Here is a 24,645-nt window from a genome sequence, read left to right as displayed (position 1 = left end):
CTGGGTATTGTTACAGAGTAGAGCCTTCAGCCTCAATCGCTTGCTTTATGGAGGCTCTTGGAGACATTAAGACTTCTGTGAGCCACTTCAGATATGTGGTCAAGCTCTTAAAGGGCTTGCAATTTTTAAAAACTGATCAGGGAAGCAACTCTAAGCACCCAAAATATATTTTTGTAGCAGTTTTTTTTCCCCCATTCTTCTATTAGACATAAAGACTAAATTGCCTCTTCCATATTACTTTCACTCATTAACTTGATAAATATTTATTCAGGGCCCTTTACGTGCCAGGCACTGTCTCAGGAACTGAGAATGTAGCAATGAACGGTCATCTACTTCTCTTTGTGGTGTACTATTATTACCTAAAATTTCATGCATCATACTGGTACAGAAAAGTAGATGTGTAGTTGCCTGAAAAAAAAAAAAAAGAGTCCTGAAGGAAGGAGGAAAGGTTCAGAATTCTGGAACTGAGCCATGTACCTTCTCTTTGGGCTTTCGGTATACAAACGGTGGGAAGCAGGAAAAACTGCATCTCTTGTTCTCATGTCTATTCCTAAAATATATGCGACCGTTATTTCCTTGAACAGCAAAAAATCTGATTACAAGTTTTGTCTAATATAAACACATATGACAAGAATGGATTTTATGAACTGTCATATAAAACCCAGACCATTTGATTAAAGTATTTGTCACTCAGTGATGAAGGCTTCTTTTAAAATTTCCCAAGGGTAGGAGTTCCTGTAGTGGCTCAGTGGTAATGAGCCCAACTAGTATCCATGAGGACTTGGGTTCAATCCCCGGCCTCGCTCAATGGGTTAAGGATCTGGTATTGCCTGTGAGCTGTGTTCTAGTAGGTCACAGAGGCAGCTCCAATCCTGCATTGCTGTAGCTGTGGTGTAGGCTGGCAGCTACAGCTTGGATTTGACCACTAGCCTGTGAACTTCCAAATGCAGAGCGTATGGCCCTAAAAAATCAAAAATAAAAAAACAAAATAAAATTTCCCAAAGGTTTCTCAACATGGATTTCGTCAGCCACTGTCCCCATATTGGGCCCTGAGAAGAAAGTGTACATACGTGCATCTTTGTGTTGACTCTGCTTGTGCTAGCTTGATTCCCCATCCTGTATTCCCTACTTGTCCAGGGATCAAGGGACTTTTCAATCTTGATCCTACCTGACAGCTCAGCTCTATTCTACACTTTCCTTGGTTTCCATGACATTTTACATTTCCAAATATTCTCCTCTCTCTCTCTCTCTCTCTCTTTTTTTTTTTTTCAGTCTTTTTAGGGCTGCACCCATGCATTATGGAAGTTCACAGGCTAGGGGTTGAATAGGAGCTGCAGCCGCCAGCCTCTGCCACAGCCACAACAATGTGGGATCTGAGCCGCATCGGCGACCTACCCTGCAACTCACAGCGATGTCGGATCCTTAATCCATTGAGAGAGGCCAGGGATCACCACGGATTGAACCTGCATCTTCATGGTTACTAGTAGGGTTCCTTACTGCTGAGTCACGACTTCATAGGAACTCCCCTATCTCTTTTGCTCACTCCTTCATGAACTTCATGAGCTCCCCTATCTCTGCCCATTTTTTAAATGCCCATGTTCTTCAGGATCCTCCTCTCATTTCACACTCTCCTAATTCAATTTAATCTCAAATATATACCTAAATACATATTTCACATCAAATCTCTCCTGAACCCCAAGCCCCCATATCCAACCTCCTGCTGAATGACTCCAGTTGGACACATCAGGCACCTCAGTTTCAGCTTTCCAACACTGAAGTCCTAATCTTCTCCTGACCCCTCTATCCCATTTCTCTTCTGTGTTCCCTCTCTCTGGAAATAAACACCACCACACATCCAGTTGCCCAAGCCAGAAACTTGGTCAACCTCCTTGACTCCTCTTTCTGTTACAACTCACATCAAATCAGTCACCAAATGCTATATCTTAAATTACCCTGCTCTTCCCCTGTCTCACCATTGCCATTGTTTCTCCCTTAATTTAAATCATCATTCTCTCTCTCAATGGCCTCTTTGCTGGTCTGGCTGCCTCTGAGTGTGAACACTTCCAATCTATTTTACTGAACCCAGCCCAGAATAAATTTGCAATAATGTAATTTTTATCATATCAACCACCTGTTTAGAACATTGTTGTTCCGTTCACAGGAACGCTTTGTTGTTCCTTTGTTGCTGTTTCTTTGTTGTCCTGAAGACAGTGTTGAAAGTCCTTAGTGTAACTTAAGAGGTTGGTTCCTGTGGTTTCCGCTCTCCTCCGTCTCCTATTAAGCTCTTTGCTCATTTTTCTATTAATAATTTTACTTCTTGCACAGGTCACATGTTTTCTTTCCATCAGATCTTTGAACCCTCTAGTCAAGTCCCTCTTAGAGGATTTTTCAAAGATTATCTGGTACTGTTTGCTATCATGTGATCACGTCTAATGCTTCACCAGTGGGGTGTCTCTAAATAAGTATGATTTTCCTGCTATAATTTCTTTCTGCTGACGCTTAAGACAGCATATGTTATAGAGGTTGCATGGAACTTGAATATTATCTTTTGAGGAGATAATATGGTCCTTTTTTAAGTACCATAGAGAAGAAATCACAGCAAATGTATAGGTGCCTTAGAGATTCAGGCATATTTCTTCTGAACTCTCTTTAGGCCATTTCTCAGATACACTTACCTAGAGACACTTTCTGATTGTAATCTCATTTTCCATCCCACTCAAAGCTCTACAACTTCCAACAATAATCAGTTCTCAGAGTAGCCCACGCTTGTGAGTGGCTCTGGAACTTTAGCCTCATGATAAATTTGTCTCCTCCCTTAAGTATGACATTTTTAAATGGTTTTTAAGTATCCCAGATAATACAGCTTCCCACTTGCTTTTTTTAATTGTAATTCTGACTAAAGCTTGGGAAATCAGAGAATAGGAGCATGTAGCAAGATATTTCTCAATGCCCTTTTCTGAAATGTTCGGTAAATTAACCAGGAAAATATTTACTCTGTGGGACATCACAGCTCTGTCTTCATTTTCTTGTATCTTCTAAGTCAGATGTTCTCAAATCTGGCTATATCATCATTTGGAAAGCTTTTTACAAATATAAATCCCTGCTAGTTGTAAGCCTACTGAATTAAACTGTCCCTCAGTGAGGCCAAAAATCTATATTTTTAACAAACTCTGCTTGTGATTCTTATAGGGTCAGTTCTGCACCAATATAAGACTGGAATTTGGAAACAACTGGTCTAAACAATTGAAGAAGACGGGTTGAAGGCCTGACTCATTAGAGAACAAATATTCTCAACCAGTAGATTTAATTTTCTTCAAACATTTTTATAATATGGAGAATCATTGGTTCTAAGAACTTAGATGCCCTATTGCAGATTCCTAGGACTGCCACATTGGGATAGTCAACTTATTTTGAAAACTTAATTGATAGGGGAGAGAAAGAAAGCACTATATGTTGGCCCAAATTAAAAAAAAAAAAAAAAGACTATGGAGCATCACTAATTTTTATTCTGTAAAGATAAAACATGCCTTTATTCATATAGTTGTTCTGCCATCCACTATACCAAAAAACTTATGTGAATTGAAACCAAAATACAGGAAAAGTATACATTTAATTTTTTTAGTGATTCTATCTATTAAAAAACACTATGAGGTATGCTACAAACGTGTAGATTTTATTAGGACAAAGATATTAACCTCATACTGATGTTGTTATGTACCTGTATATTATTCTCTCCCCTGAAAAAAGAAAACTAGTCAGATATGCCATTTTCACTTTCACAGGACTCATTTCCTCCAAAGGCAAGTGGTTGATTTCCAAAAGAGTGGTCATATGGGTGACATGTTGTAACTGCATCATTAGCATTCTCCTCCTTTGAGAATTAATAATATCACTAAGGTTTTTAGTTAATTTTTTCTGAAGAACATTTGTAATAATGTTTTCAAAAAGAATTCCTTCAGTATTTTCTGTGTGGAATGGAAAGATTTTGGAGATCTTGACTACTAAATCAGTCTGAGAAAACAATTTCCACGTCATGTTCTGTTGCTTTGTATGTAGTGAAAAGAAAGAACGAAGCCCGTCTTTTCATACTCCTTTGAGTTTAAGATTTGAAAAGTTAATTTGTGTTTTCTTCAAAAGAGAAATGAGTTGCATTAGGTTTTGTCTTAACAATAATGACTTTATTGTTTTAATAAAAATAACATATGCTCACTATTTTAAAAATTCAAGCAATACAGAAAAGTATCAAGAAGAGGAGGCTGCTAATCTAAAATGATACCACCCAGAAAGAACATATAGCTCTCCAAGCACATATAGGAAGAGAAAGAAGATGGGTGGATGGATGGAAAAAATCATACTAAATCTCCAGTCCCTGGAATAGTGTCTTCTTTCTCTTCCTATATGTGTCTCCAAGCACATATAGGAAGAGAAAGAAGATGGGTGGATGGATGGAAAAAATCATACTAAATCTCCAGTCCCTGGAATAGTGTCTGGCACATAGTAGATATTCAGTAAAAATACAGTAAATGAATGAATTGGATTGAATAATTGAATAAAATAAATGAAAATTTTATGTGAAACCATACTTTCCAAGTTAGAATCTCATTTCTACCACTTAATATATGTTTGACTTTGAAAAGATGTTTAACATCTCTGCAACTCAGTTCACTTATCTGTGAAATGGAGATAATAAAATTACTTTTCTAAATGACACTCTTCAGTGAAATTGGACTCTGTGTGTGTATGTGTGTGTGCACACACATGCATGTACAGTGGTGAAAGATACCACACCTACTAGTAGAATTTGGTACCATCGCCATGACACATGTTAAGTGCCAGCAGTTTTACCTATCCTTGCTTTTACATGCAGTGAACATGTCAACATAGTAAAAATGGCAAATAAATCTTTTGACTATTCAGACCCGCCCCCTTATTTTGGAGAGCCACTACTTCAAACCACCTCTTGCCAAAATAAGGTTATGGCCAGAATTCTCAAGATATTTTCAAGTCATCTTTTTGTACAACTGCTGTAGAAGTCAGTGATTCCTTTGTTTCTTTTTGTGACCATTATCTTTAGAAGCTAAGCATGAGGCTTTGCCTATTCAGTCATTGCTTGAACTCATGACTATTCTTTTTTTCTTCATTTTATTACTGGAACATAATTGCTTTTTTTTTTTTTTTTTTTTACTATTCAGGTTGGGGTTTGTCTTGCAGTGAATAGGACTTTGTTCAGGTAAGGTTTAGTCAGGAGAGCAGAAACACTATGAATGTTATGGGATAAGAGACTTATTATTTTAGTCTAATAAATAATAATAAATTGTAAGAAAGCTGAGAATGTATAGGTCTAGAAGAAAAGTTGGAGGGTCAGAGATGGAGTTACCAGTCAGTCAATTTGAGAAGCCAAGTATGTCTAGCCCCAAAGTAGGAACACAAAGGGAAAATTTATGTAGAGGTCTCTGTAAAACTATTGTCTGTGAATAAGCCACAACCTCTGTGGGTCCATAGCCAACATCTAGGGATGGATCTGAGCCAATATTGGGCAGCACTGCCAGGAGTCAGTAAGCAAATCTAGGTATAAAGCAGGAAAGGGAGATGACAGGGTGGCACTTGCCATTTACCTCTTCTGTCTATATCTATACTCACCTGTGAAAAGAGTTCCATATGATTATGGCCACTGCCTTGTTCCTACCTTCCAGATATTGAGCAAGCCCTGTCCTGGCTAGTTCTAACCTGGATGCATATAAGGAAGGGAATTCTAGAGAGTGTAATTCCCAACTTAGTTATACAGACAAAGCAGAGTCTGGTGGCATGTATTATCTTTTTTTTTTGTCTTTTTTGCTATTTCTTGGGCCGATGCCACAGCATATGGAGGTTCCCAGGCTAGGGGTCGAATCGGAGCTGTAGCCATCAGCCTAGGCCAGAGCCACAGCAATGCGGGATCTGAGCCGCGTCTGCAACCTACACCACAGCTCACGGCAACACCAGATCATTAACCCACAGAGCAAGGGCAGGGACCGAACCCACAACCTCATGGTTCCTAGTCGGATTCGTTAACCACTGCACCACGACGGGAACTCCCTATTATCTTTTTTTTAAGGTATAAATATTAGAGTTGAATAATTTTCTAGATTAAGAAGTAGTAAAGAATTTTCTAGAGGATTTTGACGCTGTTTTGCAAAAAAAAAAAATCTTGGAAAAGTTAGAAGAAAATCCCACTAATTTAGACAACTCATCCACATAGGCTGTATAGAGTTGAATGATTATTTTTTTCAAAAGAGTTAAGATTCTTAAAATCATAGTCACAGGGAAGTTATCCTTAATTTGCTATAACCTAAGGAGCTTTTGGTGCATAGTCTTCAGATATTATTTTAATTGCAAAAAATTGCAGTAATATATTATTTTGTCATCAGGAGAAATTAACTATAAATTATTATACATATATAACACACACATACACAAATCCATATATACTCATATATGCAGGATTCTACGTGGTCTCTTACCTGTATCTAATGTTTAATATATGTTTCTGATGAATTAAGACTGAAATTAGAACTATATAAGCATCATGAAACTCTCCTTATAGGTTTCTTTCTAAACACTGGTTTAAATCTGCTTCACTTTCTTTCTTGTTATTTTATTTTCCTACCACAGATATTCTCATTGTACAGAATGCATTGTGGCTTAGGTTTCATATATTTTGAAAGTATAAAAAAAAATTCCATGAGCAATGATGTCTTGATTTAAAAAATAGAAGTCTTTGAAGGGGCTTAGATCCATAATTTGGGAGGGGAAATTTTTAAAGGAAATTTTTAATTTTAATTTCTTTCAGAAGAGCAACCCTGCTTAGATATTTTCCAAGGAGAAAAGTGCTTTCTTTCAGGCTAAACTTTGCCAAAATAGAGTCAAAGAATATTGAATTGGAAAAAACAAGAGATACTTTAGGGTTCACCTGCCTGAGCTTCTCTTTACATAGATAATAAAATAAAGGTCTAGAGTGAATACACTGCTTGTCTAGAGTCACACAGCGTTTTATTTAGTGGCAGAACAAGTGCTGTGTTTCAGGGTCACCTGAGTATCAGTCAAATGCTCTTAAAAAAACAAACAAACAAACAAATTTTGGGACTTCCTGCTGATGGCTCAGTGGTAATGAGGACGTGGGTTAGATCTCTGCCCTCACTCAGTGGGTTAAGGAACCAGTGTTGCTGTGATGTGGTGTAGGTTGTAGACCCAGCTCAGATCACATCTTGCTGTGGCTGTGGTGTAGGCCATGGGCTGCAGCTCCAATTCAACCCCTGGCCTGGAAACTTCCATATGCTGCAGGTGCAGCCCTAAAAACAAACAAACAAATTAATAAAATAAAAAAATGTTTTAAAAACTTTGTTGAGGAATAATTCACATATTATATATTTCTCCCATTTCAAGTGTACAATTCAATTTCTAGTAAATCAGTGTTAGAACATTTTCATCACACCAGTTAGATCCCATGTACCCATTTACTCTTAACCCACCACCATCCCAACCCAGGATACCCCTAATCTACTGGTCTCCATAGATTTGGGGGTTTGGCACTGATCTTTTTACATATTATGCTGTTTGGTAAAAATATTTTGTCTTCTTTACTTTTATAAATACCATCAATATGAATTTTAACACTTTTCTGAAGTATAGTAGTCTTACCAAAAACATTGTATTTATCCTTTGAAACTGTTCTATAAATGAAAATATACCTTCATTCCTGAATTCAGTGGAAAAAAAATTGCATGCAACTGTTTGTAGGATATCCCTAAATGATACAACACCAAATTGAATTGGTATTTATCATTTAGATAAAATGATTCATTTATTCTTGACAAAAATTTTATATTCTAAATAGAATTAATGCATGTTTCCTTTCAAGTTACAGTTTATTCTCTATTTTATTAGAAAAGCAGAAATATTTGATAACACATGGAAATAAATTTTGATATTTGAATAAATTCATATCTAAACTGAAATGTCATTATTAGAGATACAACAAGAGATTTAGTTTCTGTAAGACCAGAGAATGGAAAACCTATCCAATAATCCCAAGAGCTACAACATACTTAAATTCAAAATCCCACAGGATTTCATATAGCCAGTGATGATTGTGCTTATGCGCTCAGATAAAGCTCAAAAGTATGAATTGAAAATGTGAGAATACCCATTTCCATAAATAAAAAATAAAGCAATTTAAATGCAATGATACACTCATTTCAGAAGCTTACACTTTGGTCATAAGATCAATGTAAAATGAAGACTCATGCTGAAACTTGTTCATTTTTCATGAGGATAGTTCATCATTTGCAATATGTGTCATTTAAATAAAGTATTAGAATATATTAAAGGCATTTGAAAAGATAAGATTTTATTTTTCATCCTTTGCAGCTATAAAATTGGGTTTTGGCTGGTATCTATTATTCTTTCAACTGAAACTGAGTTATTTCCTCTAATTCTCTAAACTGCTAACACTATAAAATAACAAAATCTATTCACCTGTAATTTCAGAGCTATAAAGGAACCTTACAGATTGTATGTCCTTTGCTACACAAGGTGTGGTCCATGGACCGGCAGACTCAGCATCATCTGAGAAATTTTGTCAAGTGCAGAGTCTCAAATCACCACAGACCTACTGAATCAGAGTCTGCATTTACACAAAAGTGTTTAATTTTGATGAATTCTATTTATTAATTTTCCTATAATGAATTATGCTTTTGGTACCAAGTCTAAGAATTCTTTGCCTAACCTTAGGTCTCAAGATTTTCCCCTACATTTTTATTAAAATTTTTAGAGTTTTACATCTTATATTTAAGTCTGTAACCATTTTGAGTCAATCTTTGGACAAAGTATGAAACTTAGCTCTAGGTTAATTTTTTGCCTATGGATGTCCATTTGCTTCTGCATCATTTGTTGAAAATTCTATTGAATTGGTTTTGCACATTTATCAAAAAGCAGTTGGGCATATTTGTGTGGGTCTACTTCTGAGTATCTATTATATTCCATTGAAATATGTGTCTATCCCTCCATACTGTCTTGATTTTTGTAGCTGTATTGAAGTCAGGAACACTGATTACATATTCACTTTTTTAAAAAAATAAGTTGACAATTCTCTGTATTTGTCTTTTCATAAATTTTAGAATACACGTGTCTGTATCTACAAAAAGAAATCGATAGGATTTTACTAGGAATTGCATTAAATATATATTACGTATATATTTGGAGAAAACTGATGTCTTTACTATATTGAGCCTTTCAGTCCATGTACCTGATATGTCTCTCCATTTATTTAGGTCTTTTTGATTTCTTTCATGAGCCATGTAGTTTCCAGCATATAAGTTTTACACAGGTTTTGTTACACTAAATATTTCACTTTTTACAGCTATTGTAAATGATACTGTATTTCCAGTTTTAATGTCCACACATTCATTTGCTAGTATATAGAAATACAAATGATTTTGTATGTTTAATTTGCAGGAAACCTTGATTATCTCACTTACTAGTTCTAGAAGTTTTTGTAGATTTATTGGGCTTTTATGCCTAGATCAATGTAATCTGTAAATACTGATAGTTTTAGTTCTTCCTTTCTGATCTGTATAACTTTCATTTCCTTTTCTTGACTTATTGCATGGGCTGGAACTTCCAGCACTATGCTGAGCAGAAATGGAAGAACTGACATCCTTGCCTTGTACTAGCTCTTAAGAGAAAGCAGTCTCTCACCATTAAATTATGTTAGATAATAGGGTTTTTATAGATGCTTTTTATCAAGGTAAGGAACTTACTCTTCATCTTACTTTTATCATAAATGGATATTGAATTTTTCAAATAGTTTTTTTGCATCAATCCATGTAATCATATAATTTTTCTTTTTTAGCCTATTATGGTGAATCACATCAGCTTATTCCTAAATTTTGAAACTAGCCTTTTATTCTGGAATAAACCCCACTTAGTCCTGAAATATAATTCTTTTTATTGACTGCTTAATTGGATTTGCTAATATTTTCTAAGAATATTTGCATATATATTAATGAGTGCTTTATTATTTAGTTTTCTTTTTTTTGTATTTTCTCTGTTTAGCTTTAATGTCAGGGAAAAACTGGGCTTCATAAAATGAATTGTGTCCCTCTTCTGTTTTCAGGAAGATGTTGCATAGAATTTATATAATTCTCCTTTAAATGTTTGGTAGATTTCTTCAGTGAAACCATTTGGGCATGGAGATTTCTTCCAAGGGAGTTTTAAAAATTTGAGTTCAATGACCTTAATAGTCATAAGGCTATTTAAATTATCTATTTCATATTGGGTGCATTGTTGTAGTTTGTATTTTTCAAGGAATTGGTCCATTTTATCTAAATTGTCAAGTTAAATGTATAAGGTTGTTTATAGTATTCTTTTATTATCTTTTTGATGTCTGCACAGTCTGTAGTGATATATTACTTCAATCCTAATATTGGTAATTTGTGTCTTCTTTTTTCTTTGTCATTGTTGATAGAGGTTTGTTAATTGTATTGATCTGTTAAAAAAAAAAAAGGTCTTTGTTTCATTGATTTTTTTCTATTGTTTTCTATTTTAAATTTTATTGATTTCCACTCTTAACTTTAGGTATTTGTCCCTTATATTAGCTTGCACTTTGTTTTGCTCCTTTTTTTCTAGATTACTGAGGTGGGGGCTTACATTGTTGACTTGAGACTATCCCTCTTTTCTAATGTGTATTTAGTGGTTTAAATTTCCCTCTCAATACTGCTTTGGATGTGTCCTACAAATTTTGATATGTTGTATTTTCATTTTCATTCAGTTCAATGTTTTTTAATTTGCCTTGAGATTTTCTCTTTGATTCATCAGTTCTTTAGAAGTATTTTGCTTAGTTTCCAAGAGTTTGGAGATTTTCCTTTATTTTTCTGTTATTTATTTCTGCCTTGAATCCATTATATCTGGAGAATGAACTCTGCATAGTTTCAATTATTTTAATTTTGCTTAGTTTTACTGAAGCTCTTGAGGCCCAGATATGATCTTTCTTTGTATATGTTCCATGGGCACTTGAAAACAATGTATACAATAGTCTCCTCTTATCCATGGGGGACATGGTCTAAGACTCTCAGTGGATACCTGCAAAGTTGGATCATACCAATTTCTATATACCCTGTTTTTTCCTACAAATACATACCTAAGATAAGGTTTAATTTATAAATTAGGCATGGTAAAAGATTAACAACAATAACTAATAATAAAAATAGAACTACTCTAACAATACGTTACATTAAAAGTTACATGAATATGATCTCTTTTATTAAATTGAGAACTTACCCCTTTTCACTTAAAGGAAGGACTCTATGGCTTCTCCTTGGTATATCTCAATTGCCAACATCACTACTCATATTTTGAGGCCACTATTAAGTAAAATAATGGTTACTTGAACACTAGCACTGCAATGTTAAGGCCATGGTTGACTGCAGATGAGTGAAACCACAGAAAGCAAAACAATGAATAAGAGGTTCTGTATTCTCCTTTTGTTGAGGGTTTCTGTAAACAAAAGTTTTTCCTCCTAGAAGACTTTTCAAATAACAGTTCATCAGATTATATTGGTTGCTGGTATTCTATATCCTTGATGGTTTTCTGTCTAGCTGTTCTATCAATTATTGAGAGAAGGATGGTGAAGTCAATTTATGAGTTTGCTTTGTGTATCTTGTAGGTCTTTTGTGTTTACACAGTTAGAATTGCTATGTCTTCTTAGTAGACTGATCCTTTTATCATGACATAATAATTCTCTCTATCTCTAGCCATTTTCTTTGCTCTGAAGTTTGTTTTATCTGATATTAAACTAGCCATTTTTTTCTTTTCCATTGATTGAGGTCTTCATGCTATTTCTTTTTCTATCCTTCTACTTTCAGCCTGCCCATATCATTATATTTGAAGTGAATTTTTTGTAGACAACATATAGTTGAGTCATGTTTTTAATCCTCCCTAGAAATTACTGGCTTTTTAATATATTTAGACCATAAGAATAAAATGCTACAGAGGAATACGCAGCCTGATTAGAAGATGAAGATTGTTAAAGTAGCATTAAATTATCAACATCCTCCTAAGCTCTTTATCTCAACTCCTAGTACTAGACGCTAGCACTAGAATCTCAAAAGCATCATGGATTCCTCTCTTACTCACCTCCCAATAATAGTTAATTGTTATGGAGCACTTATTTTGTGTGATGTGGTCAGCTAATCATTTTGCATTCATTAGCTTCTTTAGTCTTCATACTTTGCCAATGAGACAATTGAAGCTTAGAGAGGTAAGGATTACAGAGGGAGTGACTCAACCAAGTTCAGACACAGGTACACATGACTCCACAGCTGAATTTCACCAAGACCCTCTGTGGTCTCAAGAGTTTTGCTACTGCATTTTCCCTATAGTCCATCCCATGTTTTCCATTTCTAGTACCAGCACTGAAGTTCTGATCCCCTTTTCTTTTGTACACAATGATTTTTAAAACCTCCTAATTGGGTCTCTCTACCACTATACTATCCTTCCTCCAAACTGCCTTTCACAGAGTCCCCAATTATCATGTTAGACCTTCAGTGGCATAGCAGAAAGCATATGGAACGTGAGATGAATCTAGATCACAATTCAAAATTAACTTCCTATGTAATCTAAGCAAGTTAACTAACCTCTTCACATCTCAATTTACTTATTTATACAATGAAAATATTTTACCTTCCTTTTGGATTGTTATATTAAATTAGATTTCACATAGGAAGTGCCAAGATAAAGGGCCTGTACATAGTAGACATTCCATATATCTTAATTTCCTTCCTCTCCTTAAACAAAAATCAGCAGTTCCCCCTTGCCTATGGGGTACAATCAGAACTCGTCAACCTGGTGGACAGGCTCTTAGCCCTGGGCCTAACCTCTGCTTTCAGTCTCATTTCCCTCTACTAAGTCATTCCCCCCAAAATTCCAAATGCCTTTGGTCCTACCATTCCCTAATCCTGGCATACATTTGTCCCACTTTTCCACCAATAAAGTTATCTTTTAGGACCCTATTTAGAAATAATTTTCTTAAAAATCTCCTGTAAATACTCCCTTCGCTTCCTAAGGTGAATAAGTCCCCACTCCCCCTTGTTCCTATAGGAAACTGCAGGTTCTAGCTGGATTAGGAGAGTGAGATTTTGCTCATATTTTATCCCCTAACACTATGCCCTGAAGTAGCAAAACAGCTAAAAGCTAAGGTTTTGAGACAGATAATCCTGGATTTGGATTTGACTATGCCATTTACTAACCTGAGTTATCACCCCATGACACAATTACGTCATCTATAAAATTGGGATGATGAGCTTCCCTATTTTATATGTTTGATGTGAAAATTAAAAATGTATGTGTTTTAGTAAGAAGTCTGATATATAGCTTGTGTTCAGCAAGATCAGTAACTATTTTCTATGTGTATCAATCCTAAATCTGTTCCTTAGTTGTGAAACTTTTCATCATTAAATAGGAAAAATAACTTATAGCTTGCCAGTTCTCTTATGGCACAATGGTTCAGGATCTGGTGTTGTCACTGCAGCAGCTTGGCTCATTGCTGTGGCTTGGATTCAAACCCTGGACTGGGAACTTCCACATGCCACAAGTGTGGCCAAAAAAAGAGACTAATGAAATAATAATTTATAGCTGAAAGGTCTATGAGAATTAAATGGGAAATGTGTTAAAATAACTAACTCTTTCTGTGTTATATAGTATGTCCTTTATAGAGGCCCTTATTTTCTTGCCCTTACTCTCTTTTCTTTGAGCAATTCATGTGTTTTCTCACTTGGGTTTAAAAAGTTGTTTTTGTTTGTTTGTTTGTTTTTTTGTTTTGTCTTTTTAGGGTCTCACCTGTGGCATATGGAGTTTCCCAGGCTAGGGGTCAAATTGGAGCTGTAGCCACCAGCCTATGCCACAGCCACAGCATTGCCAGATCTGAGCCACATCTGCAACCTAGACCACAGCTTACCACAATGCTGGATTCTCAATCCACTGAGCAAGGCCAGGGATCGAACCTATGTTCTCATGGATGCTAGTCAGATTCATTTCCGCTGAGCCACAATGGGAACTCTGGGTTTAATAAGTATTTAAATGAAGGGACAGCATGACGCAAGGAATATTTGGGGACTTGAATATATGAAAATATAGTAATCACGTGGTTTTAAATAAAATTCCAAAAGTAAATTATTAAAAACCTAGTTCTTCTTGCAAAGTTCTCACTCTCCCTGTTGTTTTATTTGTTTGTTTGTTTTTATGGCTGGACTCAGGGCATATGAAAGTTCTCAGGCCAGGGACTGAATCTGAACTGCACCTGTGACCTGCACCACAGCTGCAGCACCACAGGATCCTTTAACCCACTGCTCTAGGTATCAGACCCTCACCTCTGCAGCAAACCGAGCCACTGCAGTCCAATTCTTAAGCCACTGCACCAGCAAGAACTCCTATTTGTTTTTGTTTTTTTAAGTGTACCTCTCTCTTCTTCTCCAGGCTATCTTAGGGGGTCTGTTAGAGTTAATTCCTCAATGTCTGTACTTTGAGATGACTAAAAGTCACCTAAATCACCTAAAGATCATCTATATGATTTTAATTTAGATTAAAATCATCAGTCACTTGGAATATTCATGATTGGTGATAGAATTCTAATTTATAGTGAAGAAGACCCATAATCCACCCACGGCTTAAAACAGAATTCTTTTAAAATGACAGCATGGTACAGTGGAAAGAGCATTTAACTGAGAGTTAAGAAACCTGATTGCTGATGCCTGTCCTACTATTATTACTTCTGTGACCCTGGAAAGCAGTTTCACCTCTCTGCCTGTCAGTTCTCCCTTTATAAAATGAGAAATTGGAATGCCATGATCTCTGGTGAGTCCTATTATTCTATGTGCTGTAATACATCTTTCATAAATTGAGTGATTCAGATAATCAACAGAATGCTTCACCCTGTTAGGAGAGATACTTTGGAGCAACTCTTTTATATTATAATTTGACCCTGAATTCACCTAGAGGCTTATAGGGAAGAAATAAAAATTCATTATGCCCAAGGTCAGTTAGTCTGAATCAATTATCTCAGCAGATTATTTGTGCTAATGTGTTTACATGGCATGATCTCTCCTCCTGAAGCATTTCTGAGGTTTTGAGATTGCTTTTCATTTCCAAATAAAAAAGCTCCCAGCCACCTACACTCAGGAATACAGCAATAATGGATTATCATTATTCCTGACAGCATATGCTAATTCATAGACTTTTAAATGGAAAGAAAGCAGAGACTATGAAATGACTAGTTTTATGTTCTCTGAATCTATAATTTTTTTATCATGCAATACACTTTGACGTACAATTCAGTCCCTTAATATTCTGTTTTCATAAAAAGAATATGTTCTAATATGACCTTCTGATGCACTTGTAACTATCATCACTTATTATATAAGGCTGTTAAAATAGAAATAAGTAAATTTTAAATAGCAATACAGGCGTCCCCTGCTTTTCAAAAATTCACTTTATACCACTTCACTTTTACAAAAAGAACTGCATTTAGTACATGTTTACGCTAACTGAAAGAAATCAAAGAGGATATTTGCTTTTAAAAAGACAGAGGAGTTCCCGTCGTAGCTCACCAGAAATGAATCCAACTAGGAACAATGAGGTTGAGGGTTTGATCCCTGGCCTTGCTCAGTGGGTTAAGGAGCCAGCATTGCAGTGAGCTGTGTTGTAGGTCGAAGACTTGGCTCGGATCCTGTGTTGCTGTGGCTGTGGAATAGGCTGGCAGTTACAGCTCTGATTCGACCCTTAGCCTGGGAACCTCCATATGCCACGGGTGCAGCCCTGAAAAGACAAAAAGCAAAAAAAAAAAAGTTGATCTTATGTTTTGTGCTTTAGAAAATTAAAATACAGAATCTAAAAAGCCTATAAAGTCAATGCCGTAGATTCATTCATTCATGCACATATTTATTCACTCAACAAATATTTTTTGAGGGGCTGTCACATGCCAGCCATGGGGTTAGAGACAGCAGAGAAAGGATCAACAGGGAAATGTTCTCTTCCTTTGAAGAGATTACATTTTATGTGGACTTGACAGAAATGCCACATAGTTCCAGTCTCCACAAGGAAATAGGCAGCTGTAGGACTTTGCAAAATGTTTATATGCATATGTATTTTTGTGCCTCTTTTCATAAATCATCGTATTAGTTTCCCAGGGCAGCTATAACAAGTTACAACAAACTTGGACATCTTAAAACAACAGAAAGCTACTGACTCACATTTCTGGAAGCCAGGAATCCAAAATCAAGGTGCTAACAGAGCCATGCTCTTCAGAGGCTGAGGGGAGGATTCTGTCTTGGTTTATGGCAATTTAACTCCAAATGCTATCTCCTTCTTCACATGCCCATCTCTCCTATGTGAGTCTACGTCCAAATTTCTCTTTTCTCAAAAAGACACTAGTTATTGGGATAGGGCTCACTTAAATCCAGTATGACTTCATCCTAATTTGAATACATCTGCAGAGGTGCTACTTCCAAATAAGATCATATTCATAAGTCATGAGTGGATGTGAATTTTGGAGGGGGCACTATTCAACCCCGTGTCCACTCTAAAAATCAACATAAATTAAACCACACATTAACAATCTCATGTATTATCTCTTTATAATTAATGTTAAGTTCTTCTCTTAGGATTTTGTTGCTTTTTACTTTTAGTCCCTTTTGAAATTGTTCGTGAACATTTTAGAATGGTTTGTAAATTCAGTAGGCTTAACTGTAGTTTGTAACTCAAGTTCTACAGTATTTCTTTATTTTTTTTTCCTGAAGTTGAATTCTTTTCTTATTCAAACTTAATGTTTACATTGACAACGTGTTGGACTCAAACGTTTACAATAGTTTTTCCAGTTAAATTAGGAGATTCTGACTCATTACAGAAGCTGGCTACTTTGAAAGTGCTATAAAATTGTGCCTGCCTTGGACCAGAGGATCCTTTTCCTTTCTAATAATTAAAAATTTTAATTTTTCTTATTATAAGTGCCATTCTCTACACTTTTAAAATGTGAATGGAAAATAAACTATACCCCGATGGGGACTCTTATTCTAATCAACCAAACTATTAGGGCAATTTTTTTTGTTGTTTTGTTAGGGCTGCACCCACAGCATATGGAGGTTCCCAGGCTAGGGTTTGAATCTGAGCTACAGCTACCAGCCTGCACCACAGCCACAGCAACACCAGATCCAAGCCACATCTGCAACCTACACCACAGCTCATGGCAACATCACAGCTCACAGCAATGCCAGATCCTTAACCCATTGAGCGAGGCCAGGGATAGAACCTGTGTCCTCATGGATACTAGTCAGATTTGTTTCCGCTAAGCCACAACCAGAACTCCATGTTAGGGCAAATTTTTGAGACAGTACTCTTACCCAACTTGTCCCCCCTCTCCTAACCTAAAAATAGCACAAATCCCAAATGCAACACAAACCCAACATGTAACGTAAACTCCCAAAGCAGCCAATCTCCAGACTACCTAACTCAACTCTGAGGCCGATTGTAATCATAAACAACCACACTCATCAACTTACCCTAATAACCTAGATCACCTTCTAGTGATACTTTGTAATCTGTCTCTTCTATTACGATTAACTTCCGTGAGCAAAATTATCAAATAATTTTAAGATATAAAAGTTGAAATACTGGAGTTCCCTTTGTGGCTCAGTGGTTAACGAACCGGACTAGGATCCATGAGGATGAGGGTTCAATCCCTGGCCTTGTTCAGTGGGTTAACCATCCAGCATTGCTGTGAGCTGTGGTGTATGTCACAAATGCAGCTCAGATCCTGAGTTGCCGTGGCTGTGGTATAGGCTGGCAGCTGTAGCTCTGATTGGACCTCTAGGCTGGGAATGTCCCCCTATCTGCTTACAGAGAAAACAATGATTAGACATGCAGCCTTTCAAACCTTTCTCTATACCTACAATATATAGGTGTGCTTATGTCTGTGTATCTATTTTTTTATTCATACACATTTATAATTTTCTGGGTTGGTTTCTGGTAGGTGTTTTTCTGTAAGAAAACTAGATTATACTATACATATTATATTGCAATTTGCTTTTATGACTTAAAATGTATTGAAATTATTTTACCCAGTCAGAACTCATAGATAGTTTTCTAATATACAACTGTACCATAATTCATAAAATTATTTTCTAAATCATGGACATTTAGGTCATTTCTTCTTTGAGGGTTCACAACGGTGCTGAAATAAACATTAATATGTATTGAATATTTGGTGGTAGAATTGACTCACAGAAATAGGATTGCTGGTAAGTATATGTAGTTTTTATTTTATAGTCAAGTACAGTCAAAACACACTTAAAGGATGGCATCTATTTCTCTCTTTTTTTTTCTCATGGAGAGCAATCTGTGATGCTAAAATGATCAAGTGTTTTTACCAACACCTTTTTTGGATTGTCAGTGAAACTGAATATCTTTTCAAATGTTATTTATCCATTTATATCTCTTCCTTTAATTGTTTTGCCTACTTCCTATTCCACTTTGCTACTGGGATAGTTATCTCATTGATTTGGGAGAAAGTCTCCATATTATGGCTATTAAACTTTGTCTTATGTGTGCTACAAATATTGTCCCTGGGCTGCCATTTGTCTTTGCTTTTAGCATATATTTCTACATAGACATTTAAAATTTTTCTGCAGTCAGATGTGTCCATAATTTACTTTGTCATCTCTGAGTTGGGAAGGTCTTTTTCACTCAGGATTTTAAAAGAATTATTAAGACTCAAGACATCGTGTTTGCATACAACATGAAAGTAAGTCTAATTTAATTTTGTAATGAATAGCCAATAATATGTGAAAGCTCATTTGAATCCTTATTTCGAAATGCTGTCTTCATGATAAACCATGTTTGGTTTCTTGACTGCTTGATTGATCAAATCTTGGCATTAACACCCTGTTTTAATTACATAGCTTCATATAATGTTTGCAAACTCACCTCATTAGTCTGTTTCCTGATTTTCTTGGTTATCCACAAGCATTTAGTCTTGCAAATAAATCTTAGAGGAAACTTTTAGAGTTCTAAAATAAAAGTCCATTGATATTCCATTGGAATTTTTATTAAAATTGTATTAAACCAATAAAGTAAAAGAAAAATTGCCATATTTACAATATGGAGTCTTCCCATGTGGAAACATTGGGGATTTTTGTTTTGTTTTGTCTCTTATTCATTTCAAATTTTTTGTTCAGATCTGCTTTTCCCTCACTCCACCTGGGTTAGTTAAGTGTTTTTATTTCTTATTCTCATAATACTCCAACCTGGGTCTATTGTAGCACAAAGCACAGGGAAATGCAATTGTTTATCAGCTTCAGTATTCTACGGCTCTTAAGACATGAGAGCCTCTTCATTCCATTGCTATAGACCTACCAGCTAATTGAGCCCTAGTGTATAGCCGCGGTTCTGTTCATCTGTTCTCCCAGCCTCTGATCTCTCTCCATTTTAGACCTCCTTCCATATGCTAAAAGAGGTAGAAAATGCTGTTGATTTTATTCAAATTCTGTCATTTCCCTCCCTGAGCCTGTAGCTCTATTTCTGCTCCATTAATTCAAGTTCCATTTTCCCTCACCTGGAGCCATGTTTCTCTAACTTAAAAAATAGACAAGAGAAAAGAGGAGAGAAAAATTCTACAAATCTCATTGTCAAGTCAAATTTTTATGGCTTTGCTTACAGACATACAAATAAAATTTGGTGTAAATGCCTTACACTTACAGTTCTTACACAAACCTAAAACCAAAGCAGTTTATACATTAAATACTTTCATAACCAGTACCATTAAAATTACTGAATTAGCTTAAAGTGACAGTACTATTTTGCTGAAGCTAACCTTCCAATTTTGAATTGAGTATAAAGTATGCACAAATCTATTTCTATATAATCTGTATCTGTGTTTTTACTTCTACGACTCTTAATCATAGAGTCTTTTGAATGTTTCACAAAATAGTTTTGATAACTCAGGAATATGCTATTTAAGAATAATCAGATTTCATACTAGCTAAACTGTGGCACTATGAAGCTCTAAAAACCCCAATTTTAATTAGCTGTCATTTGATAAAAGTAGTAAAACTTATTTTTTCATTTGAAGATAAGGTAGACATGCAGGAGTTATTGAAATTGGCAATATTTGGATGTATAGAATCAGATGTAAAATATTATCTCATCAGTGATGCAAATTGGTACATATAAAGATATGGTTATTGATCGTAAAGTGAGAGACAAGCCAATACCACTGGGCACCGATAACTTAGTTTTCTCATCACATTTTTTAAACTAGTATACTCTGTAGGACTTTGTTTATATAGCATGCCTTGCCAAAGAGAAAACTTATGAATAATTTTTGTTTTTAATGGCTGTGCCTGTGGCATATGGGAGTTCCCCAGCCAGGGATTGAATCCAAGCTGCCGCTAACTCCTACACCACAGCTGTGGCGACACCAGATCTTTTAACCCACTGCATTAAGCTGGGGATTGAACCCACGTCTCTGCAGCAACCCAAGCCACTGTAGTTGGATTCTTAACCCATTGAACAACAGGAACTCTGATAGGAACAATTTTTAAGTACTGATGTAGGGATGATTTTTCTCCTTGCAATAAATTGTAATGTAAGGAGGTTCAACTTTCAGGTTAACTAGCTCTCAGAATAAATAAAGCTATACTTATTACTCATGTTATTAAATGATAGATTGTCTGATTGATTAAATGACATCTTGGTCAATTTTGATTTAAAAAAGGAGAAGTTTCTGACTTTTTCTCAGGACAGAAAGCTTTTAGGTTGGCCCTTTAACTCATTACTAAGAAAGCAAGTCTTCTAAAACTGTCAGCCTTTCCTTGATTCTTAAAATTGATTTAAAATGCTACCCCTGGAGTTCCCGTCATAGCTCAGTGGTTAACAAACCCAATTAGTATCCATGAGGACGTGAGTTCAATCCTTGACCTCACTCAATGGGTTAAGGATCCGGCATTGCCATGAGCTGTGGTGTAAGTCGCAGACACGGCTTGGATCTGGCGTTGCTGTGGCTACAGTGTAGGCCAGCAGCTGTAGCTCCCCTGGGAACCTCCGTATGCCATGGGTGCAGCCCTAAAAAGACTAAACTAAACTAAAATAAAATGCCACCCCTACATGAAATCTATCAGAGGTGGTCATTCCTTGAACCCCACTGAATTTAGTTCCTAGCTCTACTACTGTAGTTAGAGCCCAAATTTTTATTTTATTTCTTACATGTTTTTCCCACTCATTTATCTGTCAGATCTTTGAATGAATCTAGTTGAAGTTCAGAATCTTGCAGATAATATTCAGAAAATGTTTAATGAATGATAAATAAAAAAAAAATGAAGGCACTCTCCCTTTGTCAAAAGTTGCCACCACTCAAACAATGCTCTGGTGCAGTAGTGAACTTGTGTTGTCCCTCTGTCTCTCTGCTTCAATTTACTACACACATGTAAAGTTGATGAAGTTCTTTGCCTCAGCAGAAGGGAAAACTGAACTGTATACTTTCAAAGTTTTCAAAGCAGGTGGCTTTTTTGTGCAAGGCCCTAAACTTAGTTTTCCAAGTCCCCTTATAGATAGACAGAATTTCTCCATGGAGAATAAGTAGGAAGGACTAGCGACACGTCTCACATGTTCTAGACTATTTTTTTCTTGGTCCTTAAATTCAATGAGTGGGGCATGAAGGCACCTTGAATTTTCCTTTCTTGAAAATTTCTCTAAGTAGAAAAGAATCCAAACTGCTGTCTACTTCTAGAGTAGTAGTTCTCAAAGCTAGGTCCCCAGACCTGCACCATGAGTATCACCTTGTACCTTGTAAGAAATGCAATTTTTGGAGTTCCCGTCGTGGCTCAGTGGTTAATGAATCTGACTAGCATCCATGAGGATGCAGGTTTGATCCCTGGCCTTGCTCAGTGGGTTGAGGCTCCAGCGTTGCCGTGAGCTGTGGTGTAGGTTGCAGACGAGGCTCAGATCCCCCATTGCTGTGGCTCTGGCGTAGGCCGGTGGCTACGGCTCTGATTAGACCCCTAGCCTGGGAATCTTCATATGCCGCGTGGGAGCGGCCCTAGAAAAGCCAAAAAGTCAAAAAAAAAAAAAAGAAATGCAATTTTTGAGCCCTACCCTAGGCCTACTGAATTAGAAACTCTGGCAGTGGGCTTCAGTAATCTATATTTTAATAAGCCCTCCAGGTGATTCTGTTACATGGTAAGATTTAAGATCCATTGCTGTATTATTTAAAGTTTTATTGAAGTATAGCTGATTTACAATGTTATGATAATTTCTGCTGTACAACAAAGTGATTCAGTTATACATGTACACACATCCATTCTCTCTCAGATTCTTTTCCCACATAGATCATCACAACTGAACCTATGAAACTTTTTAATGCAGCTGAACATGTAACAAAAGTGTAAAAGCAACTCCGGAATGTAAATATGTATTTGATTTTATGCCCGTATTCTGCCCATCTCTTGTTCGCCACAGTACACAAATTTTACAATTCACTTGTGGAAACATATCCCTTATCTTCAAAGAAATGTTTCAAACCGCCCTCATTTAGATGTCATATTTGACCTAGGAGAAACTAAATACTGTACTTTGATAACAGAATTTCAATCCCATATCTTTAAAATGTTTCTAGGGAAATATGTCTGAAATAGAAAAAAAGTTTCCATTTTTATGAATAAAATGAATTTCTAAATGTCCCAATCTCAGACATTAGGTTTCAATAATAACTACTTTGTTTTTGTTCCCAGCGTTGTGGTGGTGCCCTGGCCATTCCCTTGTGTGCATTCCAGGGGACTGTGTCTCTCCAAGCCCCCACCGGGAAAACCCTCTCTCTTTCTACCTACGAGGTGAGTGCAGAAGGACAAAAAATAACCCCAGCCTCTAAGAAAATAGAAGTCTATCGATCCAAGAGTGTTGGCCATGAACCAAACTCGGAAGATTCTCCTTCCACGTTTGCGGACACCAGTGTGAAAATACACTTGGAGGTTCTTGAAATTTGTGATAACGAAGAGGCCTTGGACACTGTGTCCATCATTAGCAACATCAGCCAGTCCTCCACACAGGTCAGATCTCCATCCCTACGCTACTCACGAAAAGAAAACAGATTCGTTTCGTGTGATTTAGGGGAGACAGCTTCATATTCTCTCTTTTTACCCACAAGCAATCCTGACGGCGATATCAACATCTCCATTCCAGACACCGTTGAAGCACACAGGCAGAACAGTAAAAGGCAACACCAAGAGAGGGATGGCTACCAGGAGGAAATCCAGTTGTTAAACAAAGCTTACAGGAAAAGAGAAGAAGAAAGCAAGGGTGACTAGTGATCCATGGGCCTAATGAAGGATCTGTAACTTCACATTGCTACACTAACACCTTTGTTCTGACGCTATTAGATTTCTATTTTTATTTGTTGGTTTACCTATGCTTTACAGACTTAATAGCTAATTATTTTTAGTGCAGACAGCTGAAACCAGTGCGAACACTTAAGTGCTGTTGACATGTTACTTATAGATCACACACTGTGGTAATTAAAAGATTTTGTTTCTTATCCAATTTCTAAAAATCTTTTTCTAAATCAAATCTTGGTCTAGTATACTAATGTTTTTGCCTATGTTTGTCAACCTTAGTGTAAACAGAAAATTGTATAAACTCAATGAATATACCACTTCCCATGCACGTGTTTCTACACATAATGTTGGCCTTTACTGCAAGATGGAAAAATGGCATTTGGGAATGAAAGAAACGTAGCTAAACTCTGAGTTGTATTTGAAGAGGTCTGCCGAAATGTGGCTAGCAAAGCAAGCCTATTAAACGTATTGCTTTAGCTTTTCACTGATGTCTAGGAAATATATTCCTGTGTAAAATGGCAATTAGCTTCCAACTTTGAAACATGCATGTCCCTGGTCTGTAAATAGCTGTTCCCTTCATTTCTATAAAATACTAGTTGTTTACTGAATTTCCCTCCTAAATATGAGTGTTTTCCTTTCATCTTTTCAGTATGTCAAGACTGCCCTTAAAACAAATGTGTTGTATGTTACAAGTAGAATCGGAAGTAGCTCTTACTTCAGACATTTTTGGAAAAGGTTGTAAATGTGTACTTTTCATTTCTAGAATTATTTTGTTTATTTGAACAGGAATTGGGGAAAAAAACACTGCAAAACTGAGTTCTATGAGCGGCATCCAAGTAGAGTAACAAACTTTTGGGCAGAACAGAGGAAAATCCTCTAAATCCAAACAAAAGTTTGTTTCTAAAGCACAGATTTGGCAAACTTTCTTAGCCATTCTTGAAACATAGAAGATTTTAGTTCACATGTTATCACAAATTTAGGTGCTTTTTCATTTCCTTCCCAAAGATGTGTATCTCGAGCAAGGAAACAATTCAATAGACTTATTAAGTGATTGTGAGGAATATATTCCAGGATTAATTTTTAACTGTGTTACATTGCAAAAATGCAAACACAAACTTGTCAGAATATTATTTATATATATATTTCAAAAATTATGAAGTGATTTTTCTTCAATTTGCTTTATTCTAATCTTTATGAAAACATATGTTAAATGTATTGCTTAAATGTTTATTTTCCA

At 36.1% G+C, this 24,645-nt stretch overlaps 1 protein-coding gene across 1 annotated transcript in view; it reads left to right on the top strand.

Annotated features, from left to right (window-relative positions):
* Positions 1 to 23,381, top strand: part of GPR149 (G protein-coupled receptor 149) — a 60,205-nt gene extending 36,824 nt beyond the window's left edge. The window contains exon 4 of the mRNA XM_047755029.1: positions 22,809 to 23,381. Within this exon, the coding sequence (XP_047610985.1) occupies positions 22,809 to 23,381 (573 nt within the window). The remainder of the gene's footprint in view (positions 1 to 22,808) is intronic.
* The last annotated feature ends 1,264 nt before the right edge of the window (positions 23,382 to 24,645 follow it).

The sequence above is a fragment of the Phacochoerus africanus genome, chromosome 1, assembly GCF_016906955.1.
Source record: "Phacochoerus africanus isolate WHEZ1 chromosome 1, ROS_Pafr_v1, whole genome shotgun sequence".
Classification (NCBI taxonomy): domain Eukaryota; kingdom Metazoa; phylum Chordata; class Mammalia; order Artiodactyla; family Suidae; genus Phacochoerus; species Phacochoerus africanus.
Note: the sequence above shows the minus strand (reverse complement) of the source record. Positions and strands in the feature narration are given on the sequence as shown.